This window comes from Mizuhopecten yessoensis, unplaced genomic scaffold (genome assembly GCF_002113885.1).
Source record: "Mizuhopecten yessoensis strain PY_sf001 unplaced genomic scaffold, ASM211388v2 scaffold10475, whole genome shotgun sequence".
Lineage (NCBI taxonomy): Eukaryota > Metazoa > Mollusca > Bivalvia > Pectinida > Pectinidae > Mizuhopecten > Mizuhopecten yessoensis.
The window spans coordinates 28,601-55,644 of NW_018408565.1; the positions used below are offsets into that span (position 1 = coordinate 28,601).

A 27,044-nucleotide genomic window follows, 5' to 3' on the forward strand; every position below is an offset into this window, starting at 1 on the left:
TACTGTAAGCTTTTTAGATAGTATTTACCTATAGGCCTATATATCACTATATGTAAAAGATAAGCCCCTGGGTCATGGCCATATAATGACCATAGGGACTAAATTTCAACAAACTTGAATCTCATTTCTCAAAGAATGATCCAGACCAAATATCTATGTAGTAAGGCTTGTAATTCATGAGATTTTTGAAGATTCATAAAAAAATCCGAATTTTCCCCTTACTGGACCCCAAAAAGGGCCGACCCCTTTATTTGAACAGATCTGAATCCCTATTCCCAAAATATGTTTCCTACTAAGTTTGGTCACAGGGGCACGGTTCAATTTATCAATTCATATCTGAGTCTCATTGTTTACACTGTTCACAGGGGCACTGTTCAATTTATATATATCTGAGGTCTACTTTTTTACCAATACCATACATAGCCATAGGCCTAATAACTGTTATTAAGTATGGTAAACAAGGAGGCCTTTGATATAAATTGATAAATTGAACCGTGCCCCTGTGCGTTGGGCAAAAGAGCAGACGCAATATTGGCTTAATTATTATTATTGAACGTTACCTGTGGTGGTTCTTCTGTTTACTGCATTGTCCTTCGTTTTTCGGCGGCTATGTAACTCAACAACGCGGACTGTACGATGCGCATCTGTACTGTGCAACATCTCTTTTTCGTGGTGCGCAATGGGATGCTACGTTTGTAGCACTTGACACTGGTCCCATGCGTTATACGCGACGTCCCATGTCATGGGAGCAAGCGCTTGACCCCATAAACATGGTATACGGTAGAACCGTGTGACATGAAACGTATCGGGTGGATTGTTAAACAAATACGTATTCATGAAACCCCAACGAATATGAATGAACATGACAACACCATACGGAAAGTTCAATGTATTACCATTGAAATCCCTGACATAGAGAAACCCATGACAAAACCAAAACAGAACAACGTACCTCAAAAAAGAAAGAAAAACAGAGGTAAAAGAAATGAGAGAACAGATCATCCACTCTAAATCCATAATTATAAACATGGAGAAGAAAAAAAAGGAATTGGAACAGACTAATCTTCTGCGAGCACAGTCACCGGTCGGAGCCATGTAGCCACTGATGGCATACTATCAAACCACATATAGTTATCTACAGGAGCACAGGAAGGCGAACTGTATAAGATAAATAATAGACTTAACAACCTGGAAATCAACATGAGATTATCTCAACTAGAACATAACCAGATACTCCTTCAACTACAACAACAACAAAAGATGCAACTTAATGTTTATCTTCCATTTACCCAACAAGTACATGTACCCAATTTTTCTCAGAACCAGTGGTCATGTAATATACCGTTTCTACACCCGACGACAATTCCCCCTCCGCCTGTCAATATTAATTCTGACACTAACTCTTCGAATAATGTTGCACCTCCAGCGCCATCCCAATCTGTAAACAAAACCGAAATGGAAGCTACAACTTAAAGACTGGCAGAACAACAGCACCCCTGCAACTTATTCATGTGGTCCCACACAGAGAAAGGAACACAGACCCCACAACTTTCAGCATACTATAGAGAAGCCCCCATCTTTATTACAAATGGCCGTTGGACCTCTTATAGTAGGATAGATGAAAACCCAATCAAACCGAAAAATGACGTGTCCCAGTATGCATTCCACCCCCAAAAAGGTAAATGTTGAAGACAAAAGAGATGACAGGAAGGACAACAACTATAGTAAAGAATAAACCCGTATACACCCACGGACAGTCTACACACTCTGTGGATGAACCAAATATACAGAAAAACACTTTCAAACAGTATTTTTTGTGCAACGGTCGAGCAACAACGATAATAGATATATAGCACAACCCAAACCCAAAAAGGAATTTAACTTAGTTACACTCAATGTCAAAAACATCATTGGAAACCTAAACTATGTAGAAAATCTGCTAGAGAAAATAGATATTCTGTGTCGACAGGAACATTGGCTCTACGATTTCAACTTAAAAACCTAGTAAATATATCTACTAATCATGACGCACATGCAAAAGCTGTGGACTCCAACAACCCCATTGCTTCTATCCAAATACCTATGGTTTATATATATGGTGGAACTGGCATACTCTACAAAAACAACCTGGATATCAGATACACAAAACATCCGGATGGACAAGAAAGGATCACTGTATTAGCACTAGATATGTATAGTAAGTGTATACATGCCATCCAGGGGAAATAACTCTAAGCAAGAATTTGAACATACCATAGACGAAGTTAGAGAAATCATACCAAAGTTCTCATCCACACTTGCATTACTCATCTGCGGAGATATGAACTCTTCGTTGACAAGAAATCCTCCAAATGAAAGAGAGACCTTACTACAAAACGTCTGCCAAGAAAACAACTTAACAAACAAACAGAGAAGTACCCATGCTTTTACCCATAGCAGTGGACAAGCAAAAGCATAGATTGACTACATTCTTATGAATGACATAACCAGGGGTATAGTTACTATGGTAACCATCTGTACTGATCATCACCAGAACACATCTGACCACCATGGCTAACTCGCCATCTCGTTTGCACGAGATTCCATGAATTAAAGTTGATCAACAGCAAACTAAAGTTGCATAAATGCGACAAACTTCTGTACAGACAACAAGTGGAAGAAAATCTCAGCACAAACATGGAAGTTTCAAAACAATCTCCAGAAAAGGCGATTAAAGCTCTTACAGATGTACTCCAAAGTGCTGCTACTCATGCTTTACCAGAAAAAGAAGAACAGGCCCATTAATCATGAGATTAAGCAAGCATCGACCCGCAATCCATGATTGCTGCCAAGCGACTCTTGAGGAAGGCACAGTGCCAACTCATTCATAAAAAACCCAAAGAGAAAACTTAAATAGAATCATGGAAGCCGAGGGAAACAGCAAGACATTCCATAGGCTTATCAAATTTCAACGCTCCGCCTCAACAACCTTAACTGCGTACCTTACCATCAATGGAAAAGTAATAAACAACACTGAGGATATTGTGGAGGCCTGGGCGCAATACTTTCAGAATCTCACTACACCATTGGTAGATGAAAACTTCGACTCGGCGTACAAGAGGAAGATATGAGAAGATGTACCTATACAGAAGACACCTCCAAGCCTATCTCCACCTGCGAAGTTATAGGAAAATTAAGAAGCAACAAAGCGCCAGACATTCTAGGATTGACCAGTGAGCACCTCAAACTTGCAGGAACTAATGTTATTGAATATATGGCAAATATCTTCAATGAAATTAAGAAAGGTATTCTCACGCCAGTCCATAAAAAGGAACAGTAGACGATCCAGGGAATTACCGTGGAATCTCTGTTACCCCTGCAGTCATCTTAAAAGTAATGGAACACGTACTTGGCAACAGGCACAGAACTACATTAGAATCTACTCAGTCAAAATTACAATCTGGATTCACCAGAGGTACATCCTCCCTCACCTCTGCGCTACTAATTAGTGAATGCCACCTGGAATCTCAGTCTAAGAAAGAAATGATGGTCCTAACTACACTGGACACACAAAAAGCCTTTGATGTTGTTCATCACGACATACTACTTCGCAAGCTGTATTTTGACGGCATCCGCGATGCAGACTGGCTCCTACTCAGTAACCTTTATCAGGACATGTCCTCAGTAGTCTTGTGGAAAGGTCACCTCTCCAACGACATATATCTACTACAGGGGGGGGGGGGTCATACAAGGTGGGATTCTCTCTGCAGACCACTACAAAAGATACAACAATCCCCTACTACTTCAGCTCGAAGATAACTTTGGAGGAATCTCCATTGGTATCACCAATATCCAACATGCCACCTGTGCTGACGATTTGGCTCTCCTCTGAAGCAGCGATAAGGAAATGAGGCAAATGGTGAAAGCTGTTGAGTCATTTAGTAATGAAAACAGATACAGAATCAACCCAACCAAAAGCTCCATAGTACAATATAACTCAAAATAAGAGATAACTACTCCTGTCCTACACGGAAAGGAAATCCCAAAATTAGAACAAACGCTCCACCTAGGCATTACTCGGAAATCTGACGGCAAGGCAAACATACTAAGTAAAATATCACTTGGAAGGAGAACTGCATACGCCCTATTAGCAGCAGGATGTCATGTACAGACCGAAATATCACAGAAAGTTAAAGCCTGAATATGGACCAAATATGTTATCCCTAGACTGGTATATGGTCTTGAAACCCAAATCCTAACATGCAAAGATGTTGCTACAACATCACTCCTCGTGTCATTCACAAAAACCTACTGAACCTAACCTTCAAGATACTCAGTAAGCCAGGCTCTGTGGAGTGCAAAGCAGCTATCCGCCAGATCGCTGTAAAACTGATAGATGACAAAAGTCTCTTATCAAAGGCGAGACAACGTCTGCTTACATATGTATTACCATTTATATACAAGATCTTGAACTCAACTCCAACAAAAAAGAATGGAAAAAAATCCTCAAAAAAGCAATAAACAGAAAGGTGGAAAAGACTGGAATGAAGAAATTCCGGATAAGTCGTCTCTGAAATATCTCAACCCCAGGGCTATCAAAGTAGGAATGCCCCACTCAGTCTACTCACCTGTCAGACCGAATGTGAATGACGCTAGAGAGCAGAGATTAAATAAAGACTCTTAACTGGCACCTACACTCTACAATCAAACAGAGCAAATTTCAACCAGTTTGATACGGATCCAACATGCAAACTATGTGAAAAATATTCAGAGACAAGAGAACATTTTATAGGAGAATGCGATCGACTTACTCAACAAAGACAAGTGTTCAATACCAAAGAAGCTGCATTACTAAACATTCATATTAATGATGTCACCAATCTCACAAATTATGAGTATACCCAACTGTTAGGTACCTACAAAGCCTGAACCCTGACTTTCCTACGAGAGTTATTCCCCCCTTAATAAAGGCATTACCCGATAGAGGGGATACATGTGTATAGTGTAAAAAGTGATGTATATTCTGTGATATTCCTGGATGTGTAAATATTCTTGGACTAGAAGATTCACAACCTTCCTGATTACAGCCCCATTCTTACCAAGGATACATACCCCGGATCCTTGGGTGCTCCGACAAATAAACGGAGGAATTGAACTATGGCCTGTATGGCCAAATATGGTATTACTACTGATGCCGCCATGTCATCTACAATTTCCATATTGGGTCATGACACCTATATTTAGATCGGAAGAGAGAGGAACTTTCCAACATGGCGGTCAATTCAGATTTCGATTGCGCTTGCTACGTTAACTTGATAATTTAACGACATTTTAGGCAGAGTTTAACCTCAAGTTATACAGGATATCAATAGAAATAGTTCATACTACAACCCTATTTATGTGTGCGGACTAATGTGCAGTCAATTAATTATAAAATCGTCGAGGTGTGATTCACACCGGGCTTGCTCCATTACAGGCATGGGATCGATTTGTCTATTTCTTATTATATTTATTTCATACCCCAAAAATTAGCTAATAATTTTATTTATTTACCCCAATAATACTTGAGATTTGATATATCACATGCACAAAAAAGCTACGAATCCTACAGGTAAGTGAACTTATCTGTATGACCTGTGGGGTTAGTGTGAAACTGACTATACTTGGTTTGCCAATGTCTTCCTATATCAATACTTTTCGTTGTTCTCCAAAATGTGGGGGAAACGAGAACACACCCTTTTTGCATTAAACAACGTTGACAATTCAAAGCGAAATTCCGAACACAAATTCAGAACCGGATCCGACTCTTATCGCTCAAGTGCCGGGTGGGAGTTTATAATTGGTAAACAACCAATATCTAGCGAATATAGGCAGATTACCGGAAATGCGTCAAATAGTTATTTTGCTTCGCTTTGTTACGGAACAAAAATAGGCCGTTTGAATCAGGATTGACTCGTGTAATGTTTCGGAATCCAATACAAACAAGGCAGGTCTGTATGTACCTATCATAAACCGGTATTCGGAACCAGAGGGGTCTTGGCGCCCAACATTGTACCATCTTCATTAGTTCTATATTAGTTCAATCTTTTCTCTTTTTCTCTCTTATATGTTTGATCGAGTAATGAAAACAGTAAATGCACCTAAAAGACAGCCTTCCAAGTGAGTTTGTCGCTTCACATACTTACTAATACAGTACTTAATGTGGAAGAAATAGACCGATCATTGCAATATGAGAAAGATTTGTGAAGTTTTTCCTGCGGCCATCTTGTGTTTTATGATCACTCTCGAAATAAAACATGCACAACAAGAGACCAAGGGAAACCTACATATCAAATTTCAGAAAGATCCCTCAAGCACTTCTTGAGAAATAACGATAATAAACATTCACTGTCAAAATCCAAGATGGCCGCCTGTTGACCATTTTGCTTCTCCGATCAGTCTCAAAAGTAAACACAACTACAGACCAAAGGAAATCTACGCATCAAATTAGAGAAAGATCCCTACCGCAATTTTTGAGAAATAACGCTGATAATCTTTAACACCAAAACTTCAAGATGGCGCCCAAGATGGCCGACAGTTTTCCTATCAGTCCCAAAATTGTATAACTAGGGAAACCGTCATGTGGAGTTTTAGAAGTATCACTCCAATACTTTCTGAGAAATAGCTATTACCTTAATTGTTTAATGACCGACGGGCGATTTTAATAACCAGCCATTTGATGATGGCGGGCTAAAAAATGAAATGTGGAGGCATGTTTACCTATTTCATCTTGCAAAAAATGAAAAATACATGAAAAGGGTTTCCCTGGTTAACAAGCATGCCAACTATTTTTGTTTGCAAGCTGGAAATCTAAACATAGGTGTTTGCAGACGAGGATCAAGATATTACCTGCTTGATCTGCAAACAATGTATTTATCATGCTAATCGGTCAGGGTCAAGAAATAGACTGCATGGTTAGGTTTTGATGTTGAATTACAAGCTGCTTATTCTCTGTAGAGTTAAGGACCTGATAGACTAACACCACCCTGAATGTGAATAAACTTTAGTAAACTCTGGTTTTTCAAATTGTTTCCTAAGTTCCAACGTTTGCCTTTGTTTGATGATTTCTTAGTTCTTGTTGTTTGCTTTGTTTGAGCTCTTCTCCGCAACTGTTTTTTGCTTCTGCTTGATTTCTCCTTAGTTCCGGTTGCTTGAGCTCTTCTCGGCAACTGTTGGTTGCTTCAGCTCGATGTAATTAGTTCCTGTTGTTTGAGCTCTTCTAGGCAACTGTTGTTTACTTCTGCTTGGTGTCTCCTTAGTTCCTGATGTTTGAACTTTTCTCGGCAACTTTTGTTTACTTCTGCTCGATGCCTCCTTAGTTCCTGCTGTTTGCTTGTTTCATTTCTTTTTGACAACTGTTGTTTGCCTCTGCTCGATGTCTCTTTAGTTTCTGTTGCATGAGCTCTCCTAGGCAACTTTTGTTTACTTCTGCTCGATGTCTCCTTAGTTCCTGATGTTTGCTTGTTTCATTTCTTTTTGACAACTATTGTTTGCATTTGTTTGATGTCTCCTTAACTCCTGTCGTTTGATCACATTTAATTTTTTCAGAAATTATTGTTTGCTTTTGTTTGATGTTTTTTCAGCATCCGCTGTTTTCTCTCGTCTGATTTTTTTTCAGCAACTGTTGTTTGCTTCTGCTCGATGTCTCCTTAGTTCCTGTTGTTTGACTATGTTTTATTTCTTTTCGGCAACTGATGTTTGCTTTTGTTTGATGTCTTGTTAGCTCCTGTTATTTGATGTCTCCTAAGATTCTGTTGTTTGGTTTTGTTTGACATCTTCTGATCTCAGTACAGCCCTTGCATCTGTTCCTGTTGTTTCTGTGCCTTGTGTTGTTGGTTTATTTTTGTTTTTATTTTGATGTCTCCTAGGTTCTTTTTGTTGTATTTAGTTTGTTTTGTAACATTCTTAAGTTTCTGTTGTTGTCTGTTTTGAAGACTTCTGATGAATTCCTTTTTGTTCAGTTGCCAGACATGCTGATAATTTTTAACTCATTACATTCAACACATATTACCTGATCCATTTTGGTATGAAACTTCAAAATGCCTTGCAAAACACAATTACAATTATAAAACATCATAATTATATCACAAGACTGTGTTCATTTTTGTATTCAATATCAAGTCACTTTAAAATGTATCGTGGCCTACGGTATGTTTCTGGTTCCAATTTTAAAACTTGTCAAATGCATTACATGTGTACTATTGTGAGGAATCAAAATTGCAAGTAAGACAATGTTGAGTACAGATGTAACAGTTAATCTTAAGCTTTCATTCTAGTTAACTCAAAGTAGAATACTTGAGAGAGAGAACACAAAGTAAAATAGATATTTGTATATCTCATTTATTGGATTATCAATAATCAAAATCATATTTTAATGATTTACAATACTCTCATCTCCCAAGTTGTCTTCACAATTTTTTTCTTTGCAAAGACTTATACATCACATTGTGATGATGCCCCTGGGGAACCATCATCGTATCTGATGATGGATATTTATCCATTGAGTATGGTTCTGGTCATGTGACCTCAGAATGATAATAATGCATTTTACCGAGCAGCACCAGTACTTATGTACAATTGCTTTACATGCGTCAATTTTAGACACTGATACATATTTGTATGACATGATTCACAACAGATAAAATCTATAATGGTACTGAGGCAATATCTACAGTGTATATGTAAACCTGTGGGGAATGATTCATGTTATTGGCATCAGGACAAAGATTTGTAAAAATAATATCACAAAGTAAACTATGTGAACCGGTATGTATGTACGCTGACAAATTTTAGCATTAACATGCAAACATGTCTGGATTGACCAGGTTCAGCTTAGAATCACAGATATTGCTTTCAATAAATAGGTAAAATAAATATCTCTTGTAAACAATCATATGGTTCACAGTATACAGTAACTGTATTCTACATTATAATAAGGCCCCGTAATGCTTTAAGCAATATAGTAAAACAAGAGTGATTCGTCTACTTTTTAAAAACAAGAAAATATGCCATACAAAACATTATTCTTAAGTTAGTTGACAAATTATGAAGGAAAGGCATGCTAGGAGACTCGGACATGAAAAAGGAACAGAGCTTATAAGGTTGAATATCTATAGATTGTAAACATACCTCTCATCCTCTTTCAGTCAGGGATCACGCACATTATATGTACATATATTCAGATACATACGAAACATCTCGTGAGTCATAGCAAACGTCTGGCTCAATATAGATCCATGCAACTTCCGTTTGCACTTTATTTCCTCCTCTGACTCAATGCATACATGTGTACTGCATTTGTATATAGCCTTTCTGCAAAGAAGAGTTTGAAGAAAACCAAAAAAACATTGCGGTCGATATATATTTCCCCTCAATATCAGTATCACAGCCCTTAAAGTCTTTCTCGCCACCCCAATTCAATAAAAATGCTGCAGTAGCTGTATGTATATTAGGCATAACCAAATACATACATACCGTACTTGACGCAGTGTGACTTGATGCAGCAGGATTCCAGCCAACAGTAGATTACCAGAACTGTATTGATTGGTTAGGGCTACTCTGGTCATCTGACTCATTGAGTGTATAACTTGCATCATACATTCATGTATATATTTATTTCTCTTATCGCTCCCAATCTATTGTATAATCCTTTTTTTAATAATTTATTTAAAAATATAAATAAATAACAACTCATGATATGGCGGATCATGATATATACATCTCTTCCTGTAAATTAATTCCCCAGTATAACATTAATTAGACCTAAGACTTGAGACTCACAAGAACATTGTGTATCATCATTGATCAGCACATGTTCATAAGTTATTTCCTAATGTAATATTCTATATATATAAACAGTATGTCCATTACAACAACAATCAATATCACAACAGGATATTGTGTAAATACAAGCCAAATACTTTAATAATGAAATCAAATGAAAATCTTGTCATCTGATTTGTTGAGACAATCCGTCAATTCCAATTATTTATGAGTTTGTAGATGAATCAAAGTACTGGAAGTACTGAAGGCTGAAGCGTTAGTCAGATATCCAGTCTTATTCCCACTCTGGCCCAAACACTTGTTAATAAATACAAGTATCACTCATCCAATGTGGCAGAATGGAGAAAAAAGCGCACAACAGCCAGCAGATTGTTGCGCATAGTTTACAAGAGAAGTCCAATTTTCGGAGATAATCGAATGATTTAATTTCTGTTATACACATGTTCATATTATACATAATAAAATTACTGATAAAAAAAAGCTGTTATGAGAACTGTTTTTCTTGTCCTCATCCGTAACTACTATCTCACATGCACAGGTGTCTCCCTTCCAACAGTATTTTTTTATAATTTGATAAATGTTCAAAAATAAATGTAGATCTACAGTATTTTTTTATAATTTGATAAATGTTCAAAAATAAATGTAGGGGAGTTATTGTATAAAGATTTTAAAGTCATTATTGTTATTGTTATTGAAAATAGTGTAAACTAAAATGTTAACAACATTATCAGGACATATACTATGAACGAAGTGCTACAAAAGTTGTCCCCCTAGCATTTTCAGTACCGGAGGTTACCACCAGACGTCGCAAATTCCGTACTTCCGCTGGAAAGAAACTACTGACGTCACGTCAGATAGGTGATCTCAATACGGCAGGCGTTATAAACGCCTCCGTAAAAAATGCTCAATAATGACCTAGCCATGATTGCAAAATATTGTCCATTTTTGTGTACTAGAAGTTTATCACATTCACATCCTTTATGGACCTCATGCACTGTTCCCTTTGTCCCTTGGTCCATCCACGGAACATCACTGTTCCCTTTGTCCCTTGGTCCATCCACGGAACATCACTGTTCCCTTTGTTCCTTTATCCATTCACGGAACATCACAGTTCCATTTGTCAATGCCTCGGCATATATATGTATAATGAATGCTCTATCAAAACATAAGAAAATACAAAAGCTTGGCCCAATATGCATCTTTCATGCTATATGTAGAACAAGGTACTATATACATAATGTAATGACATAGTTTATTTGGCCTCTTTGGTATATCACTACACATATACCTGTTTTACAACTGGTACCAATTAAGGTATACCTACTTACAATGTCTTTACTGCCAAACATCTTCAGGGTTCATCAACATATCTGCTGATATAAAGTGTCATATTTCACTTCCAACAACACACACTTGTTTTGGAGAACTGGCTCATTCTGCTGCTTAGTATAAGACATACTTTACATGTTTATTACTTGCAAACAAATAAATAGAATCAGCTGCCAATTGTGTTTTATAATGTGAACTTTGGTGGCTAGTCCAGCAGTCAAGCTTAAACCCTGTAACACAGACTCAACATTGCTGCAGTCATAATGGGTGCGATGAGCACAGTCCATTGAGAGAATAAGACAATGCTGAAGTACTTTCTCTCCCTCATATGTCAGCCTGTAGTATGTTTGACCTTCAGAATACACGAGTTTTGACATTTCAGGACACATGACCTTCAGTAGGATACATAACCTTTGGACTGACCTTCAGGATACATGACTCTTCCTACGTTTGAGGACACATGACCTTCAGTTTACATGACCTTTCGGACGTTTCAGGACACATGTTTTTAGGATATATATGTATGATCCTTCAGGCTTTAAGACCCAGATCAATGCAAGATGGAGCCGCCTTCTGAGTCATGGGAGCTACTTAAGGCCAGAGTTATCTTTCAGATCTTCTTGAGGAACCTCCAGTTTCAGGTTATTGTGACATGAACAACTTTCTTGAGCATCTTCCGGAGTGTTTTACACTGATCTTCTAGTTTATAACAACGCGATACTGCATCTTTCTTCTTCTCCTCCATCATAAAGAGCGACTCCATCATGTCCGCGTTCTCCTTATATAAGTCCACCACCAAAAGGTTTCTCTTGTCACAGTCCGAGTACTAAAACATCAATGATGATATTTTCAGGAAACCAATGACTATGAGATTGAATTGGCTAGATGCCTCCACGAGTACCGATTTTATATAATATTTATTATGTAAAGTACTCACTTTATATAACATAATATTACTGCTATCAAAATACAAATTTATATAAAACAGGAAGCCCATAAGGCCTAAACAGATATCAGAGCTTTCGACGTAGTGAATGAGACTATAGGATGAAAATTCTCAAAATTATTTAAGTCATTTGCAACCGTAATTATTCTATAAACATCCCCAAAAAATTACTATTTATGACATTTTCTATATATCACTATAATTATTTATGTCCCTTTTTTGCACTTTTTGGAGTCCAAAGTGTTTGAACTGAATAATTGCATTTTAATGTCTAGACCTTAAGAATAAAGAAAAAGAAAAACGATTTTTTTCTTTAGAAATATGGTATGAAACTTCCCCTTTTTTGTCCCTTATGGAGCCCCATTATGGCAACACAGCCAACCATTTAACCATTTAGATCTGATAACAAATGTGGTCATCTTTGATACCTACTTTCTATCAGGCTTTATACAATTGATTATATTGCTGATAAAGCTATTACTTAAACAATGAAAACAAAATTATCATTTAAGTCAGCTTCTTTAATAACTCTTTAATTAAAGACTTCTTACATCTATGAACTTTCCTTAAACTCATTCACCCCTGAAATTTCATAATTAACTATTCCAACCTTTAAATTGGAGGCATTTAAATGTGTCTTTGGGGGTTAATGAGTTAAATTATATCTGCAAACATTAAAAAAATAAGTTCAAGGAAAATATTAAACTTCATTGACCCCTGATTATGATCCTGACCTTGAATGTTGGTATCGACAGTAATATATGCATCAACAAATTAAGTGTCATGTACTTATTGTCCGCATTGGTTCAGGTATATGGGATTTGGTGCTATCTGATTAGGAAATATATTTTCAATGCTTACGTGAGATTTTATTTTCTCCAGCTGTTCGTCTAACATCTCCTGAGTAAGACGGAGTTTGCGTCTGAGGTTAACTTTGTCCTCCTCCAAACTTTCCATGATTTTGTTGATCTCCTCCTCTTTAACTGTGGAACAAAGTGTATTGTTTTATGTTAATTCATATAAAGTGGGCCTTTACCAAGTTTCCTTTCATGTATGAGATTTTACAAAATGAGTTAAACAAATTTTAGCAAGCCTCCAGTGAACTACAATTAAAAACCATGATTAGTTATACAGGAATATGTAACAATTTAACAGACTGATCATTGATAACCTGAATTGTTCTACCATACTGAAGTTGCTTTGTAGTGACCATTGCTTGATCATACCTTTAAATGTCCTGTTCTTCTCGTTTTCTTTTGCTTCCAGAGCATCATGGAGGTCACGCAGTTGTCGTTGGTGATCAACTAGGTCGCCTTGCAACATGGTGAACTTCTTAGGGTCTATGGAGTTGCTGTTCATGTCCTTCAGTTTACTGATCTCAGATTCATGGTCGGCCTTGTGATCAGCCAGCTTCTGACTTGTATCTTCCAGCTGTCATTTTAGAGATATGTTTTGGGTCAGTAATCAATCAGATATTGTTTCACCATAATGAATTATAGAAAAGACAATGGTTGCCATTTAGTTCTTTTTCACCATAACCATGATCACTAGCCAACACACAGGAATATAGGTATGTGTAACAGAAAAACAAACTCTTTGATAGTCAACTTAGTTTCAAAAGGTAACAAGAAAAATGACATTTCAGCAAGGGCCATGTTATATGTCTGAAAGCAGAAGCCACACCATCCACCCAGACAGTCAGACAGTCAGAAACTACGATTATTATAGGGTACTTGTATCTCTAATGTAAGACCCTAATAAAGAACACCTGTCTGTATATAATGACACCACTCACCTGATAGGAGACCTTTGTTAACTCATTTTCTAGTCTTTCTTTTTCTAACTGAAGTGCCATCATTTTCTCCTGAAATATATAACATCTTATTGTTATTCACAACAAACGTTTTATTCTATGTAAAATTAACAATGAAATCTTATTTCAACTTGGAAAATATGTTTCCTTTTTTCATAAATATTCTGTTGAGTTTTAAACAGCTGGTCATGTAAACCTGCGACGTCTACATTTTTCCCTGTTTTTCCCTGCTACACTGTGCCTACCTTTTCTCGTTCCAGGCTGCTGTTTGTCTCCCCTAGATCGTTGTTAAGTAACTCCACCTTGACCTGCAAGTTCTTGTTCTCTGAGCTCATGCTGCTATTAGCCGAGTTAAATGCCATCTGTAAGCAACAGAATTGAAAAGTTCAAATATGCATAAGATCTGTTGTATAAAATCAGTCTTCACATAGCAGGAATCAGTAAAATCCCTGTGATACAATATCACTCTCCATGCTTTAACAGTTAACATGCAGATGTACCGGTAGGTTAACTGTTATTACATTGTACAGACTTGTTCAGTGATAAAAAAAAAATCATATTCTAATAAAAAATCTTCCTACAAGTTGCAGTTTAATGATTATGTAGTTTACATGCAGAGAACAAACTCAGCCTTTTGATATTGATGTTTTGAAGTTTCTTTTACAGCTTAGCAAGAACACACTGTCATTAATATCCCCTGCTTGCAGTGAAAAGTCATTAAAAAATGAAGTGTAAAATATAGGTCAAAATCAGCATCCTCAATATGCATTCAGTAAAGCAACTCTAGATACACAATTGATGCAAGTATAATCAACATAGCACTTGTAGTAGGCAAGATACAGATCAGAGCAATTCTTCTTAACCAGGTTTATGGATGGACACACGCATGGGCCCCTTTTCTATATCACCAGCCAACTTGTGGAGTGGGGGATAAATGACTTATGAAAGTCTAACAACTTCTTATGATAATCAGATTACAAATGTACCACTATAAATCAGCATTTCCAGATGAAAGCACTTTTACATTTAAGTTTGTTAATTATACCTGTTGCTCAGTCATCTTTTTGACCCTATCATCAACGTCCTGAAATTTTTGTTTGGCCGAGGCCAGTGTATGGTCAAGGTCATCACGTTCCCTCCGTAGACTGTCAATCACATTCTATGTAAAGTGCAGGGAATAAGGAAAAAACGGTGAAATTACATAACACATCAATACTGGTGGTGTGAGTAGGGCTGAAGCTTGGGGTGATGGGAGGATATGACAATACGGGATCGAGGTCAAGATGGTAGGTGGATGTCGCTGTGGAGGTGAGGTGAAGGGAGGAGCAGGGGGATGGAGGTGAGGTGAAGGGAGGAGCAGGGGGACGGAGGCGAGGTGAAGGGAGGAGCAAGGGATGGAGGTGAGGGTGAAGGGTGGAGCAGGGGATGGAGGTGAGGGTGAAGGGTGGAGCAGGGGATGGATGTGAAGGTGAAGGGAGGAGCAGGGGAAGGGAGGCGAGGGTGAAGGGAGGATTTGGGATGGAGGTAAGGACAAAGGGTCGAGCAGGGGATCGAGGTGAGGGTGAAGGGTGGAGTTGGGAATGGGGATCAGGGCCATGGGTGGAGGTCAGATTGGATATGAGGTAAAAAATTGAAGTTGGTGGATTCAAGGATGAAAGTTGTATGTCAGGGAAGGGTTGAGGTAAGGATAGATTTGAAGGGTCAGGGTGGAGGTCAGGGTGGTAGGTGGATGCTGTGCTGGAGGTGAGGGTAAGGTTAGGGTTATGGGTGGAAGTTGGTGGACTCAAGGATGAAGGGTGGATGTTAGGGTGAGGTCGGGGTCGGGATGGATTTGAAGGGTCAAGGTGGAGGTCTGGACTCTATGAGATATAGGTTAGAATGAAGGATGGAGATCAAAATGTTGGTGAGGCCGATGGGTGGAGGTCAAGGGATGGAATGGTGAGTGAGAGTGGAGGTGATGCAGGTTCGTGTGGGATAAGGGTGATCATCACAGTGAAACACACATTCTTTCATGCATATCACAATGATTCATTTAAATTTTATAAATTAACAATTTGCATAACAACATTTCTTTTTCAATAAAAAATACTTAATGAGAAAAACACATAACTTCTCAAACTCTTTTGAAGTTAAAAATCTCAGAATAAACCATATCTTATTTTCAAAATTATAAATCTAAATGACGTTTGAACAGTAATTTCAGGAATAAGTTGCATTTATAATATAGTACCATATTTGGAAACAAATGAATAAATTAGAATCATTGTTGTCTAAGTATTAACCAGAGATATTATAAACTTTAACAGTGCATATAAATGTGCAACAGTGAGTAACACTCCACCTAAACAGGAGGAAGCTGATGACTACCTGTGCGTGAGGGGGTATCAATTCTGTAGCGTGGTCTTTTAGTTGTGCCTCCAACTCCTGAATTCTCTGCACATACTCGGTCTTCTCTTGATCCCAGTCATTGTATGCAGTCTACAACATACGACAGTTATAGCAGAGTTATCTCCCTTTATGGATTTTGTGTACATTCTAAATAAGTAACAAGAAGAGTTTTACAAATACACGCATAAAAAGACAACAATAATAAAAATCTTGGATATTAGCAGGTAACATTCTAGACTTGTGGTTAGCTGATACTGGACCCACATAATAGAAAAAGCTGAAGAACAAGAAGATAAGTTTGATCATTATTTTATTCCATATGTAGAAATTAGGATATTCCCAAGTTTGTTAAATGGACAGCAATAGCTATAGGCTAACCAATGAATCAGTGGTTGACCACCCGTCCCTCTGTGGCCTATATCTTCCTCAGTAGGGCATAGAGTCACTGGTTCACATCTCCTGTAGGGTCAATGAATAACCTCAGTAGGGCATAGAGTCACTGGTTCACATCTCCTGTAGGGTGAATGATTAACCTCAGTAGGCATAGAGTCACTGGTTCACCTCTCCGGTAGGGTCAATGATTAACCTCAGTAGGGCAGGAAGTAAGTGGTTCACCTCTCCTGTAGGGTCTATGATTAACTTCGGTAGGGCAGAGAGTAAGTCGTTCACCTCTCATTTAGGGTCTGATTAACCTCGATATGGCATGGAGTAAGTGGTTCACCTCTTCTGTAGGGTCTATGACTTAACTACCTAGGCAGGGCATTGAGTCACTGGTTCACCTATCCTCTAGGGTCTATGACTTAATTACCTAGGCAGGGCATTGAGTCACTTATTCACCTATCCTCTAGGGCCTATGACTTAATTACCTCGGTAGGGCAATGAGTCACTTGTACACCTATCCTCTAGGGCCTATGACTTAATTACCCTGGTAGGGCAATGAGACATTGGTTCACCTATCCTCTAGGGCCTATGACTTAATTACCTAGGTAGGGCATTGAGTCACTGGTTCACCTATCNCCTATGACTTAATTACCTCGGTAGGGCATTGAGTCACTGGTTTACCTATCCTCTAGGGCCTATGACTTAATTACCTCGGTAGGGCATTGGGTCACTGATTTAGCTCTCCTCTAGGGTCTATGACTTACCTCCTGAAGGGCACTGAGCCTCTGGTTGTCCACCTGTAGCTCCAGGGCATGCCTCCTAAGCTTGGATACCTCCTTCTCCAAGGCTACCTTTTCTTTGACCACCACTGAGTGCTGCAGATGTATTTTGATACATGATATGAATTTCCTTTTATGAGACCATTTTACAAAATTGTTTCATTTGAACACAAAATATAAGTTTTCTTATGTTCAACAAATGTTTTTGCCTTTAAAAGTACATTTAATCATGCTTAAAATAATTGAATTTAACAAATTAACAGATGTGGATGTTAACTAGACAGAATACCATTACTTAAAATATGGCATATATTCAGTTATCTGATTTCCCAAATGTGTAATTAGCTTATTTTTAAGGAAATAATTTGTAAGATTTAGTAACATTTATTTGCCAACACGATTGAGAGTTGTCTGACCTTGTCTACAGATTCCTTAGCCAGGTGGACTTCTGATGCCTTCACTGCTGTAATGACCTCCTCCCGCTCCGTTAGAAGGCTTTCTATCCGTGACTCCAAACTGGACTTATTCTCCTCCAGATTCCGCTGGGCCTCTTCCTGGGCTTTCTCTGCCTGAAATGCCCAGGAGAAGGAGCAATTGGTTAGACATGCTTTTTAAAAATCAGATTTACTTTGATCTTCCATCTAAAAAAAGGTTATGGATACTGTTTTTCTAGTTTAATCAAAAGGTTGTCGGTAAAAAGTCAGTTTAAATTTTACTAAACAAGAGATAATTCAGTTTCGGGGAAAGAAGTAAAGCTGGTGACTAACGGGCACTAAAACACCCTCCAAATATTTACACTCTTCATATAAGTCACTAATTGATTTACAATGAAACCTTTAAGTTTAAAACTGTTACTGCAATACATTTTTTATCAATATTTCATTGAAATTATTATTATTAATTCTTTTTTTTACATTTTGTAATTTTATATTAAGTTCCAATACATTGTAATTTCCAAAATCTGACTAAATTCATCTTAATACAGTTGCTTGTTGTTGAGTTTTTTGTTTTTTATTAAAAAATGATAAAAGGAATGGCAGAACACTATTCCTGCAAAACGCTCTCTTATAAAATGTTAGCTTCAACACACAAAGCAGACTCCAACAAAACAAGATTAAGCTTTACTTAACACACAAAGCAGACCCCGAAATGTTTTTTAGCTTTATTTAAAACACAAAAAGGATCCAAATCGGACTGTATCAATCTGTTGTTATTTGAACCTGCAAGCAATTACATTCACATATGTAACCTGCAAAATTGGCCAGATGAAATATAAATAAAACACTGATTGATTGATTGGTTTTATCTCCAGACAGAAAAATGAGTAGAAGGATAAAGTATGGAGTGAAGGAATGGAAAAGGGAGACAGAAGAGAGAAGGAGTTATCTATCCTATATGTATAAATGTATAACTCTAATTTTTGTAAGACGACTCTTAGGCCTAATGTTTGCCTTAACCTAACACTAGTCATATAGCAGCATCAAGCCTGGACCGGAAGTGAGGTACTGAGCCGTCACCAGCAATACCAGCTCCTGGCTGTTTCATAAAAAAAAATGTTTGGTATATACTTTAGAAGTCCTTCTAAATGTCTAATTAAGAGAGTCTAAAACAAATGGCCAAAACTAAATAAAACAAGAGACCAGGGGGCTTAAATAGCTCACCCGTTAGGTTTTCAATGAAACATACAGATGGATTTCAAGAACATATTTGATTAACTTGTTGTGTTAATGTTGAATTTCTCCTAACTTCATGTTTTGTGTGCATTTATGATAGAACTTGTAATTCTATTGCATTTTAAAAGTTACCAATACATCTTCAACTAATCTCGAAATGTAAACATCCTGTAGTTTATCCATCTGACGAATAAGCATGCACCAATAAAATCTTAATAAATTGGTGTAATAGAACTGAACTGGATGTGACCAGATCAAATGGTCATTGAAATTATATTTCCTCTGACAGTATAAGGTCTGTACCAGCTGTTTTTCTCTTTTTAATGTGGAAATGGTGAGTCGCAGTTCCTCTTCCTTTCCAACAGATGTTTCCCTCTGCTCCAAATCTTTCTGTAGTTCTTCAGTCTCCTCCTGGTACATGTCAATCTGACGGTGAAGCTCCACCTTCTCACTCTCAAATGATGCCTTGAGCTGCTCTACTTGCTGGGTAAATTCATCCTATGAACAAACAAAAATGTACCTGTTTGCAATGGTAACATTCGCGGGAAGCCTGAGTAACGAAAGTGATTATGCAGATAAAAATGCTCTTGTCTACAACATTCAAAGCCATCCCTATTTACTAAAGTAATCAGACAAAATCTATTTATTTATAATGGTTACATTCAGCACTGGTCCGAGTTAAACAATGGATTAAAGCCGTTATACTCGGCATGACGTTGGTCATCTTTTCCTTTTTTTGAACAACGGTTACATTCCATATTTGTTTTTTTGTTTGGGGTTTAGAGTTCTGACAACAGCCAGGGTCATATGAGGACAGGTGCCAGGGAGACAACAGCCAGGGTCATATCAGGACAGGTGCCAAGGGAGACACAACAGCCAGCTGGGTCATATGAGGAAGGGTGCCTAGGGAGACACAAAAGCCAGCTGGGTCATATGAGGACAGGTGCCAAGGGAGCAACAGCCAGGGGCATATAAGGACAGGTGTCAAGGGAAACACAACAGCCAGGGTCAAATAAGGACAGGTGCCAAGGGAGAGACAACAGCCAGGGCCATATGAGGACAGGAACCTAGGGAGACACAACAATCAGGGTCATATGAGGACATGTGCCAAGGGAGACACAACAGCCAGGGTCATATAAGGACAGGTGCCAAGAGAGACACAACAGCCAGGGTCATAGCAGGACAGGTGCCAAGGGAGACACAACAGCCAGCTGGGTCATATGAGGACGGGTGCCTAGGGAGACACAACAGCCAGCTGGGTCATATGAGGACAGGTGCCAAGGGAGACAAAACAGCCAAGGTCATATGAGGACAGGTGCCAAGGGAGACACTGCAAGAAACAGAAAGCAGACGGAAAAGAAAGAAGACAGGAAAGACAGGAAATGAAGAAAAACTTAAGCGTTGCAATGGGGCAGCAGATCAGTTTTGGTCTCTTCAATTGTTCGCTTAGTAGAAGATATTGAAGAAAACCCCTGACCCCCCCACACACACACACACACATTAGTTGCCCTACTATCATGCAGTGGGTTACAGCAGGCCTATTCTGTCCCCCTAACCTGCACGGGTGAGCTTTGTCATGGCACTGTATGTATAAATAAATGAAGTGATAACATCAATTTCACATTCAAATCAAGCCTCAAATTCCTCAATGTTGACAATAGCTGTTAGACACAAAACATTGACTGTCGTTATTACAACATGAATTACTGCACACTTTTCACACAAATACTTCAAACTTTCTGCAACATATTGCATTATTTCAACATGGGTTATTATTAATCATGGAGTTGGTTAAGTTAATCTATCATCCAGAAATTTCAGTTTTTATATATATACATTGTATATATATTATATTTCTCTCTCTCTCATTTCTGTATGTGTGAGATAGAGCTGTCCAGGGTAAGAACAGGGTGTAAGAAATTTCTGTCTTACACCCGGTTTCATGTGATGTGACATCACAATTGCTAACAATGGCCTGACGTCTCAAAATTGGAAAAGTCTGATACCCGCAATGCAGAAAAGGCGACATGATAAAAAAACCACTTTTACAATATATTGACAGTTCAGGTTAAACATATGAGATTAGTTTTCTCTGCAAATATGGGGTATGCTAAATCCAGCTGTCAGCTTCGTTTTCGTCAAAACGTTTCAGGGGAAAAGTTGATATTTTCAAAAACGTAGCCAGTCCAAGCCATTTTCATGGTTTCTGAACTTATATTCTGGTAGTTGGAATGAGAGAAAAATACTCTTTTATGTCCAGGGGTGTAGGATAGGGAAATTCCACCCTCTGGATTTCCCTATCCTACACCCCTTGGCATGAAAAAGTCCTAGCTACTAACCAACTTATCCAATGTTTCATTTGTATGTTACAACACAACAGTATTATTACTTCGCTCGCAGCAAAAGAACCGCATTCAATGCCACACCTAATATGTGGTGTTGATACCAGCTATCAAAAGCAGAAACAAAAGCCCTGGTACAACAGCACAGGTCTCTCTACCTTTGACTGGTTCACTCGTGCCGTCCGCACGAAGAATTTCTTGCCAATGCCTACCACCGATATCTTGATTATCAGAGAAATAATTACAAAATTAATTACAAAATTAATCACATTTCTTCACAATTACGTTTTTTTTTTAAACAGTTTATCAAATAAATTCAAGATGAGAATAATGAAATATTTATATATTTGCCCCGTCAAATACAATAGAGTATTCCTGAAAGTGCATTGTGTTCACGAACAATCCAAACCGTGAAGTGTGTTTGTGTGTTTGATACATCAGTACCATTGATATCACATTGTGTGTGTCTAGGTTAGATTTTGTGTGGGTATACAATAGGGGCCACGTTATATAACAAGACACAATTTACCTCAAACCTGGTACTCTGTCGCACTTTGTGTTTCTGTTTTGTTTCCAAAAATAATGTTAGAACTCACAATTCATATTTACAAAAATTTGACTGTACACATTAGTTTGTTTTTGTTACTCTTCTTAGCAGAATATTAATACAAGTCTTTGAAAGATACATGGACTCAGATCTGAAATCAAACTCTCTGAAAAGATAGGACCAATTATAATTTTTATTCATAGATTATACCAAATATAACTCGACCCTTTGAGACTGAATAGATTACCATCCTCCATCCCCCAATACACGTTAGACACACCTCTAGATCTCTCTGGATATCTGTCTATTCATATGAAAACCTATGAAAATAGGAACTAGCCGGAGCTTACAACATTTTCATGTAATATTAACACCCTCCTCCTCAAACAAAAATAATGCAGGATTTTATAATAACATTAACTCTAATAATTTCTCCTGATATGACCTATGAGAGTTAAAAACCAGTGAAATTATGACCATTTACTCTAGGTCTTCTGTCAATGTCGTGAGTGAGATCTTCAAACAATCTGAGTTATGACTTAACCCACCTCTAGTTCCTCCTTAATAGTACGAGCCAGCTCCTCCTCGAGCGTTTCCCTCTCCTCCTCAAACCGCTCCTCCATGGCTTCCCTCTCCTCATCTAACCTCACAGTGAGACGTTCAAGCTGACTCCGGAGTCCCACAATCTGACCTTCATACCTGTCTCGCAGCTCCTCCTTCTCCTGGGCAAAGGCTTGCTCTGTAAGTTAGCCAAAGTGTTTTGACAGTTATATATGGCAAACAGTTATATATGGCAAACTAAATCTGATTTCTTATCACCAGCTTCAAACCTTCACCACTTTTCCTCTTCACACCTCAATCCTAAAAGGATGACTTTACAATCTCAAGGGTGAATGAAAGCAATAAAATTTTTGGTAATGACCAAATTTGTTGACCAAATCTGTTTACTGTCGGCTATCCATGCAGATGTATAGTGCAGCATCATTAGGCATTTTTTCTACACCCTTTTCTCTCAAGCACAGGAACCTTGTATGATGATTAATCACATCAGTTGTTACAATCCAATTTTAAATGATTAAATTCAATTTCACTATCTAGTTAAACTAAACGCTTGATATGAAATGACTGGAGTAAGGTTGACATTACCTAGCTCCTGTATGCGACTGGTATACTGCCCTTCCAGCTCCACTTTCTCCTTCTCTATACCCCGAGACACCTCCTCCTTCTGTCTCACAGCAATCAAGTCCTTCTCACTAGACAGAATGTTGAAGAAGTCCTCCTTTGTCTTTCCTTTCAGGGCATCCACTCCCTACACAAGAACAAAAATGATGTTTCTATTAGTGTCATAAAATGTACATGTTAAACATGATTTTTTTGTTCATATTTCTATCAGGAAATGCATGTTTTATTTCTCTAAAACACTCCTAAAATACTCACAGGCAATTAATAATAAAAGCTGACCTTATCTGGGAACTCATGGTTGACTATGATATTTTGTCCTTGAGACATCCAAAATAATTTCAGACTCTTGGCCCTTGACCTTCAGGTAGCAATCAGTGACTTTGAGGCTGACCATTTACCTTGAGATACCCTCATTGACTGTAAGACCCTAACCCTTGATTTGACATAACCTTGATTGACCTTGAGACGCCATTCCAAGTTACACTGACCTCGGAGAGACTGTTTTCGTATTCCTTTATCTTTGCCTGTAGTTCATCGTTCAGCCTCCGTAGCTGGTCCTCATACTTTTCCTCCAAGTTTTCCCTTTCTTTATTATATCTTGCTTCTAGCTCCTCTCTTTGCTGCAAGATGTTAAGATCAAACTCACTCTTGTCTTCCTCTCTTGCAGATTCAAAATCCACTCTTAACTTGGTTTTCTCTTCCTCAAATTTAACCTCTAACCTATGTATATCATTTTGACTATTCACATTTATGTCTGTTCTCATTTTTGCACTCTCATTTTCAAATTGAGACTTAAGTTTTAATATTTCCTCCTCCTTGGTAGCTTCTAATTCCTCCCTGAGCCTCGTCCTTGCCTCCTCAATGCGGTGTTCCATCTCTTCCTGGTGCTCAAACAGCTTCTCTTCGAGCTCAGCCTTCTCCTGTTCCAGCTGCTGAAGCTGTGACTCATTGGGGTTTGTTATGTAGGCCTCAAGTTCTGCCTTGTCACGGGCGTAGTCCTCTTGTACTGCTGTCACTTGTACCTCCAGGTCCTGGGCATACTCTACTTGTAGACTGGAGGAAGGAAGCACAATGTTGTCAAATATATAGTAAAACTATGTAAATCCAAACATGATGGGTATTAACATGAATGGATACCATTTAAGAACCTTATTTTATGTTCATATTACCTTCCAGTAACAACTTCTGAACAGTTATCCAGAAAACTTGTTAATTAGGAAATGGTATATTGTTTTAAATATATATACTGGGGATAAGTACATGAAGTTCAATTTGTGCTTGAGACCATGCAATATAAATATTCATATAGTTTGCAAAAACATCCTTTTATCATAATTTTTTGTAATAGATATATCTACAGCAAATTTTGACTTTGAACAGCCAGATTGTTACAACTTTTTGCCCGTATGCATGCCAAGCTGACACGAGTGATAATTTCCTTTGAAAAAATCTAATGATAACCTGCACAATTCATATGACACTGTAATGTTCATACATGTGACATGTTTTCATTTTTGGTTTCTGACAAAAAGAATTTTTGGGGGTGATCTTTAAAATAATACTGATAAAAACTGTTTCTTAAGTATTCTCAAATGAGCATTAAGACATCCCTTTTATTATATTTTATTATTAATTTTTGTGAGTTATCAACAAAAACACTTGTTTTATTTTATATAAGGACAGCAGGATGCTGTAACTGGTGCCCGCGAGCCTTTGATCACGCAAGTTAGATCCTTGGATTTGTATGACGACCTATAGTATGATTATATACAATAGATATTAAGTGTTTCTTTTACTATAAAGACAACAGAATGTATCTTAATGGAGAAAGACTTTGAATATACTTCATTTGGGAGGTTATTCATCATAGACAATGGCAGATATACATATTTACAGATTTCATATGTCACTTTCAGATCTAAAGGTAAACATACAACATCAACATTTTCTACAATATCTCACCTCTTAATCATAGCATCCTTCTCCTCAACAAATCGCTGATTTAGTGAACTCTTCTCGTACTCGTGTTTGTCCATCATGTCCTGTTTTTCTTTAGCAAAGAAGTTCTGGAGCTGCTGTTGCCGAGCGGCCAATTCTGTTTGTTTTATGTGTTCACACTCCTCATAAATATCACTCTGTCAACAAACACATGGAAGATAAACTTGACAGATTCAGGGCACTTGGTAATTTCTAATTTGATTTGAATTGATTTATCTAAGTAGTTTATCTGTTATATGAAGTAAATTAATTTTGCAAATACATGAAAATATTTGCCAAATAGGACAACTGTTATTTGTTTTTAATTTAATGCAGATCTCTTATCCTTTTGTAGAGGTCCTTATGACAGACATGTTATTGATACATTCCTGTCACAAAGTTTGCCTTTATTTTAGACTAGTTCTCATCCAAGAATGAAACAGATCATATGTAGTAAATCTTGTAAACTTGACGTTAAATGAAGTTTAACCTTGCACACAAACCTTTTCTTGTTCAAATTTCTTTAATAGTTCAACTTTCTGGTTGTCATGACTCTCCTCCATCTTAGAGAGTTTCTCTCTGTAGGTGTGCTCAATCTCCTTGTGCTCCTTTTCCATGTGGTTTTTAAGGTCAATCAGCTCCTTTTTAAGGTTCTCAATCTGTTCCCTGTCATTCTGTATGCTGCTGACACCTGTACAGAGAATAAGGCAGGGTTATTATATGTCACAGGTAACAAATCTAGCCATCTAAGGCTTCATAACTGTAGTAATTCTGTAGTATTTTATAAATATCACTCCAGTCCAGAATCCTGAACCACTTTACTTACTTTGTGAAGGTCTAAATCTTTAAATATATGTGTTTGAAGTATTTGAAAAGAAGTGTTCCTGTTTATGAGGTAATCCAGAGTATACATTCAAGTTATACCTGTTTATGAGGTAATCCAGAAAATGTTATAAGATGTTATACTTTTAGATTAATCAAATAGGCTTTATCCACTAATTAGTAAAAGTATTATATCACAATAGGAAGGGAAAATCTTTACAAAACGAAGTACAAAATATTTTAAAAAAAGTTGTTTTTACCTATACATTCGTTACTTATAATGTGTATTTATAGGAAAGAGGATACCCAGAAGTCAATATATGTGTATGAATAGGCAACTTATTATGCTCAGAAGTCAAGTATTTGTGATCTTTCTAAATAAAAACTTTAGAAACCTGTTTATAACACTAAGAGTGTTTGACCATTCTTAGCCAAGTGACTTTATCATAGGTTATGGGACCTTTACCAGCAAATTACAATAGATGGACATCCAGTCAATATTGACAGGACATGATAACTCATTACACCCGAGGTAAGTATACCACTTATCATGGACACGTTGGGAGGTCAACAGGTTACACACGTAATATACTGTATACAGCTATATACCAGGCAAAATAGAAAGATCAGTAAAACGTGACAGACCATAAGCTAACAAGTTACACACGTAATATACTGTATACAGCTATATCCCAGGCAAAATAGAAAGATCAGTAAAACGTGACAGACCATAATTATATATATAAGCTAACAGGTTACACACGTAATATACTGTACACAGCTATATATCAGGCAAAATAGAAAGATCAGAAAAACGTGACAGACCATAATTATATATATAAGCTAACAGGTTACACACGTAATGTACTGTATACAGCTATATATCAGGCAAAATAGAAAGATCAGTAAAACGTGACAGACCATAATTATATATATAAGCTAACAGGTTACACACGTAATATACTGTATACAGCTATATATCAGGCAAAATAGAAAGATCAGTAAAACGTGTCAGACCATAAGCTAACAGGTTACACACGTAATATACTGTATACAGCTATATA

The 27,044-nt window shown here is 37.6% G+C and overlaps 1 protein-coding gene across 11 annotated transcripts in view; it reads right to left on the reverse strand.

Annotated features, from left to right (window-relative positions):
- Positions 1–10,424: 10,424 nt before the first annotated feature.
- Positions 10,425–27,044, reverse strand: part of LOC110460713 (ninein-like protein) — an 85,405-nt gene continuing 68,785 nt past the window's right edge. For 10 of the 11 annotated variants that reach the window (XM_021513773.1, XM_021513775.1, XM_021513778.1 and 7 more), the window contains 15 exons: positions 25,662–25,849; positions 25,144–25,316; positions 23,670–24,234; positions 23,146–23,308; positions 22,548–22,738; positions 19,414–19,608; positions 17,854–18,006; positions 17,423–17,533; positions 16,257–16,367; positions 14,935–15,048; positions 14,135–14,251; positions 13,872–13,940; positions 13,303–13,507; positions 12,938–13,059; positions 10,425–11,956 (listed from right to left, as the gene is read on the reverse strand). In XM_021513773.1, coding sequence (XP_021369448.1) covers positions 11,768–11,956; positions 12,938–13,059; positions 13,303–13,507; positions 13,872–13,940; positions 14,135–14,251; positions 14,935–15,048; positions 16,257–16,367; positions 17,423–17,533; positions 17,854–18,006; positions 19,414–19,608; positions 22,548–22,738; positions 23,146–23,308; positions 23,670–24,234; positions 25,144–25,316; positions 25,662–25,849 — 2,666 coding nt within the window. In that variant the 3' untranslated portion in view covers positions 10,425–11,767. The remainder of the gene's footprint in view (positions 11,957–12,937; positions 13,060–13,302; positions 13,508–13,871; positions 13,941–14,134; positions 14,252–14,934; positions 15,049–16,256; positions 16,368–17,422; positions 17,534–17,853; positions 18,007–19,413; positions 19,609–22,547; positions 22,739–23,145; positions 23,309–23,669; positions 24,235–25,143; positions 25,317–25,661; positions 25,850–27,044) is intronic. The other variant, XM_021513780.1, reaches the window with a different exon arrangement.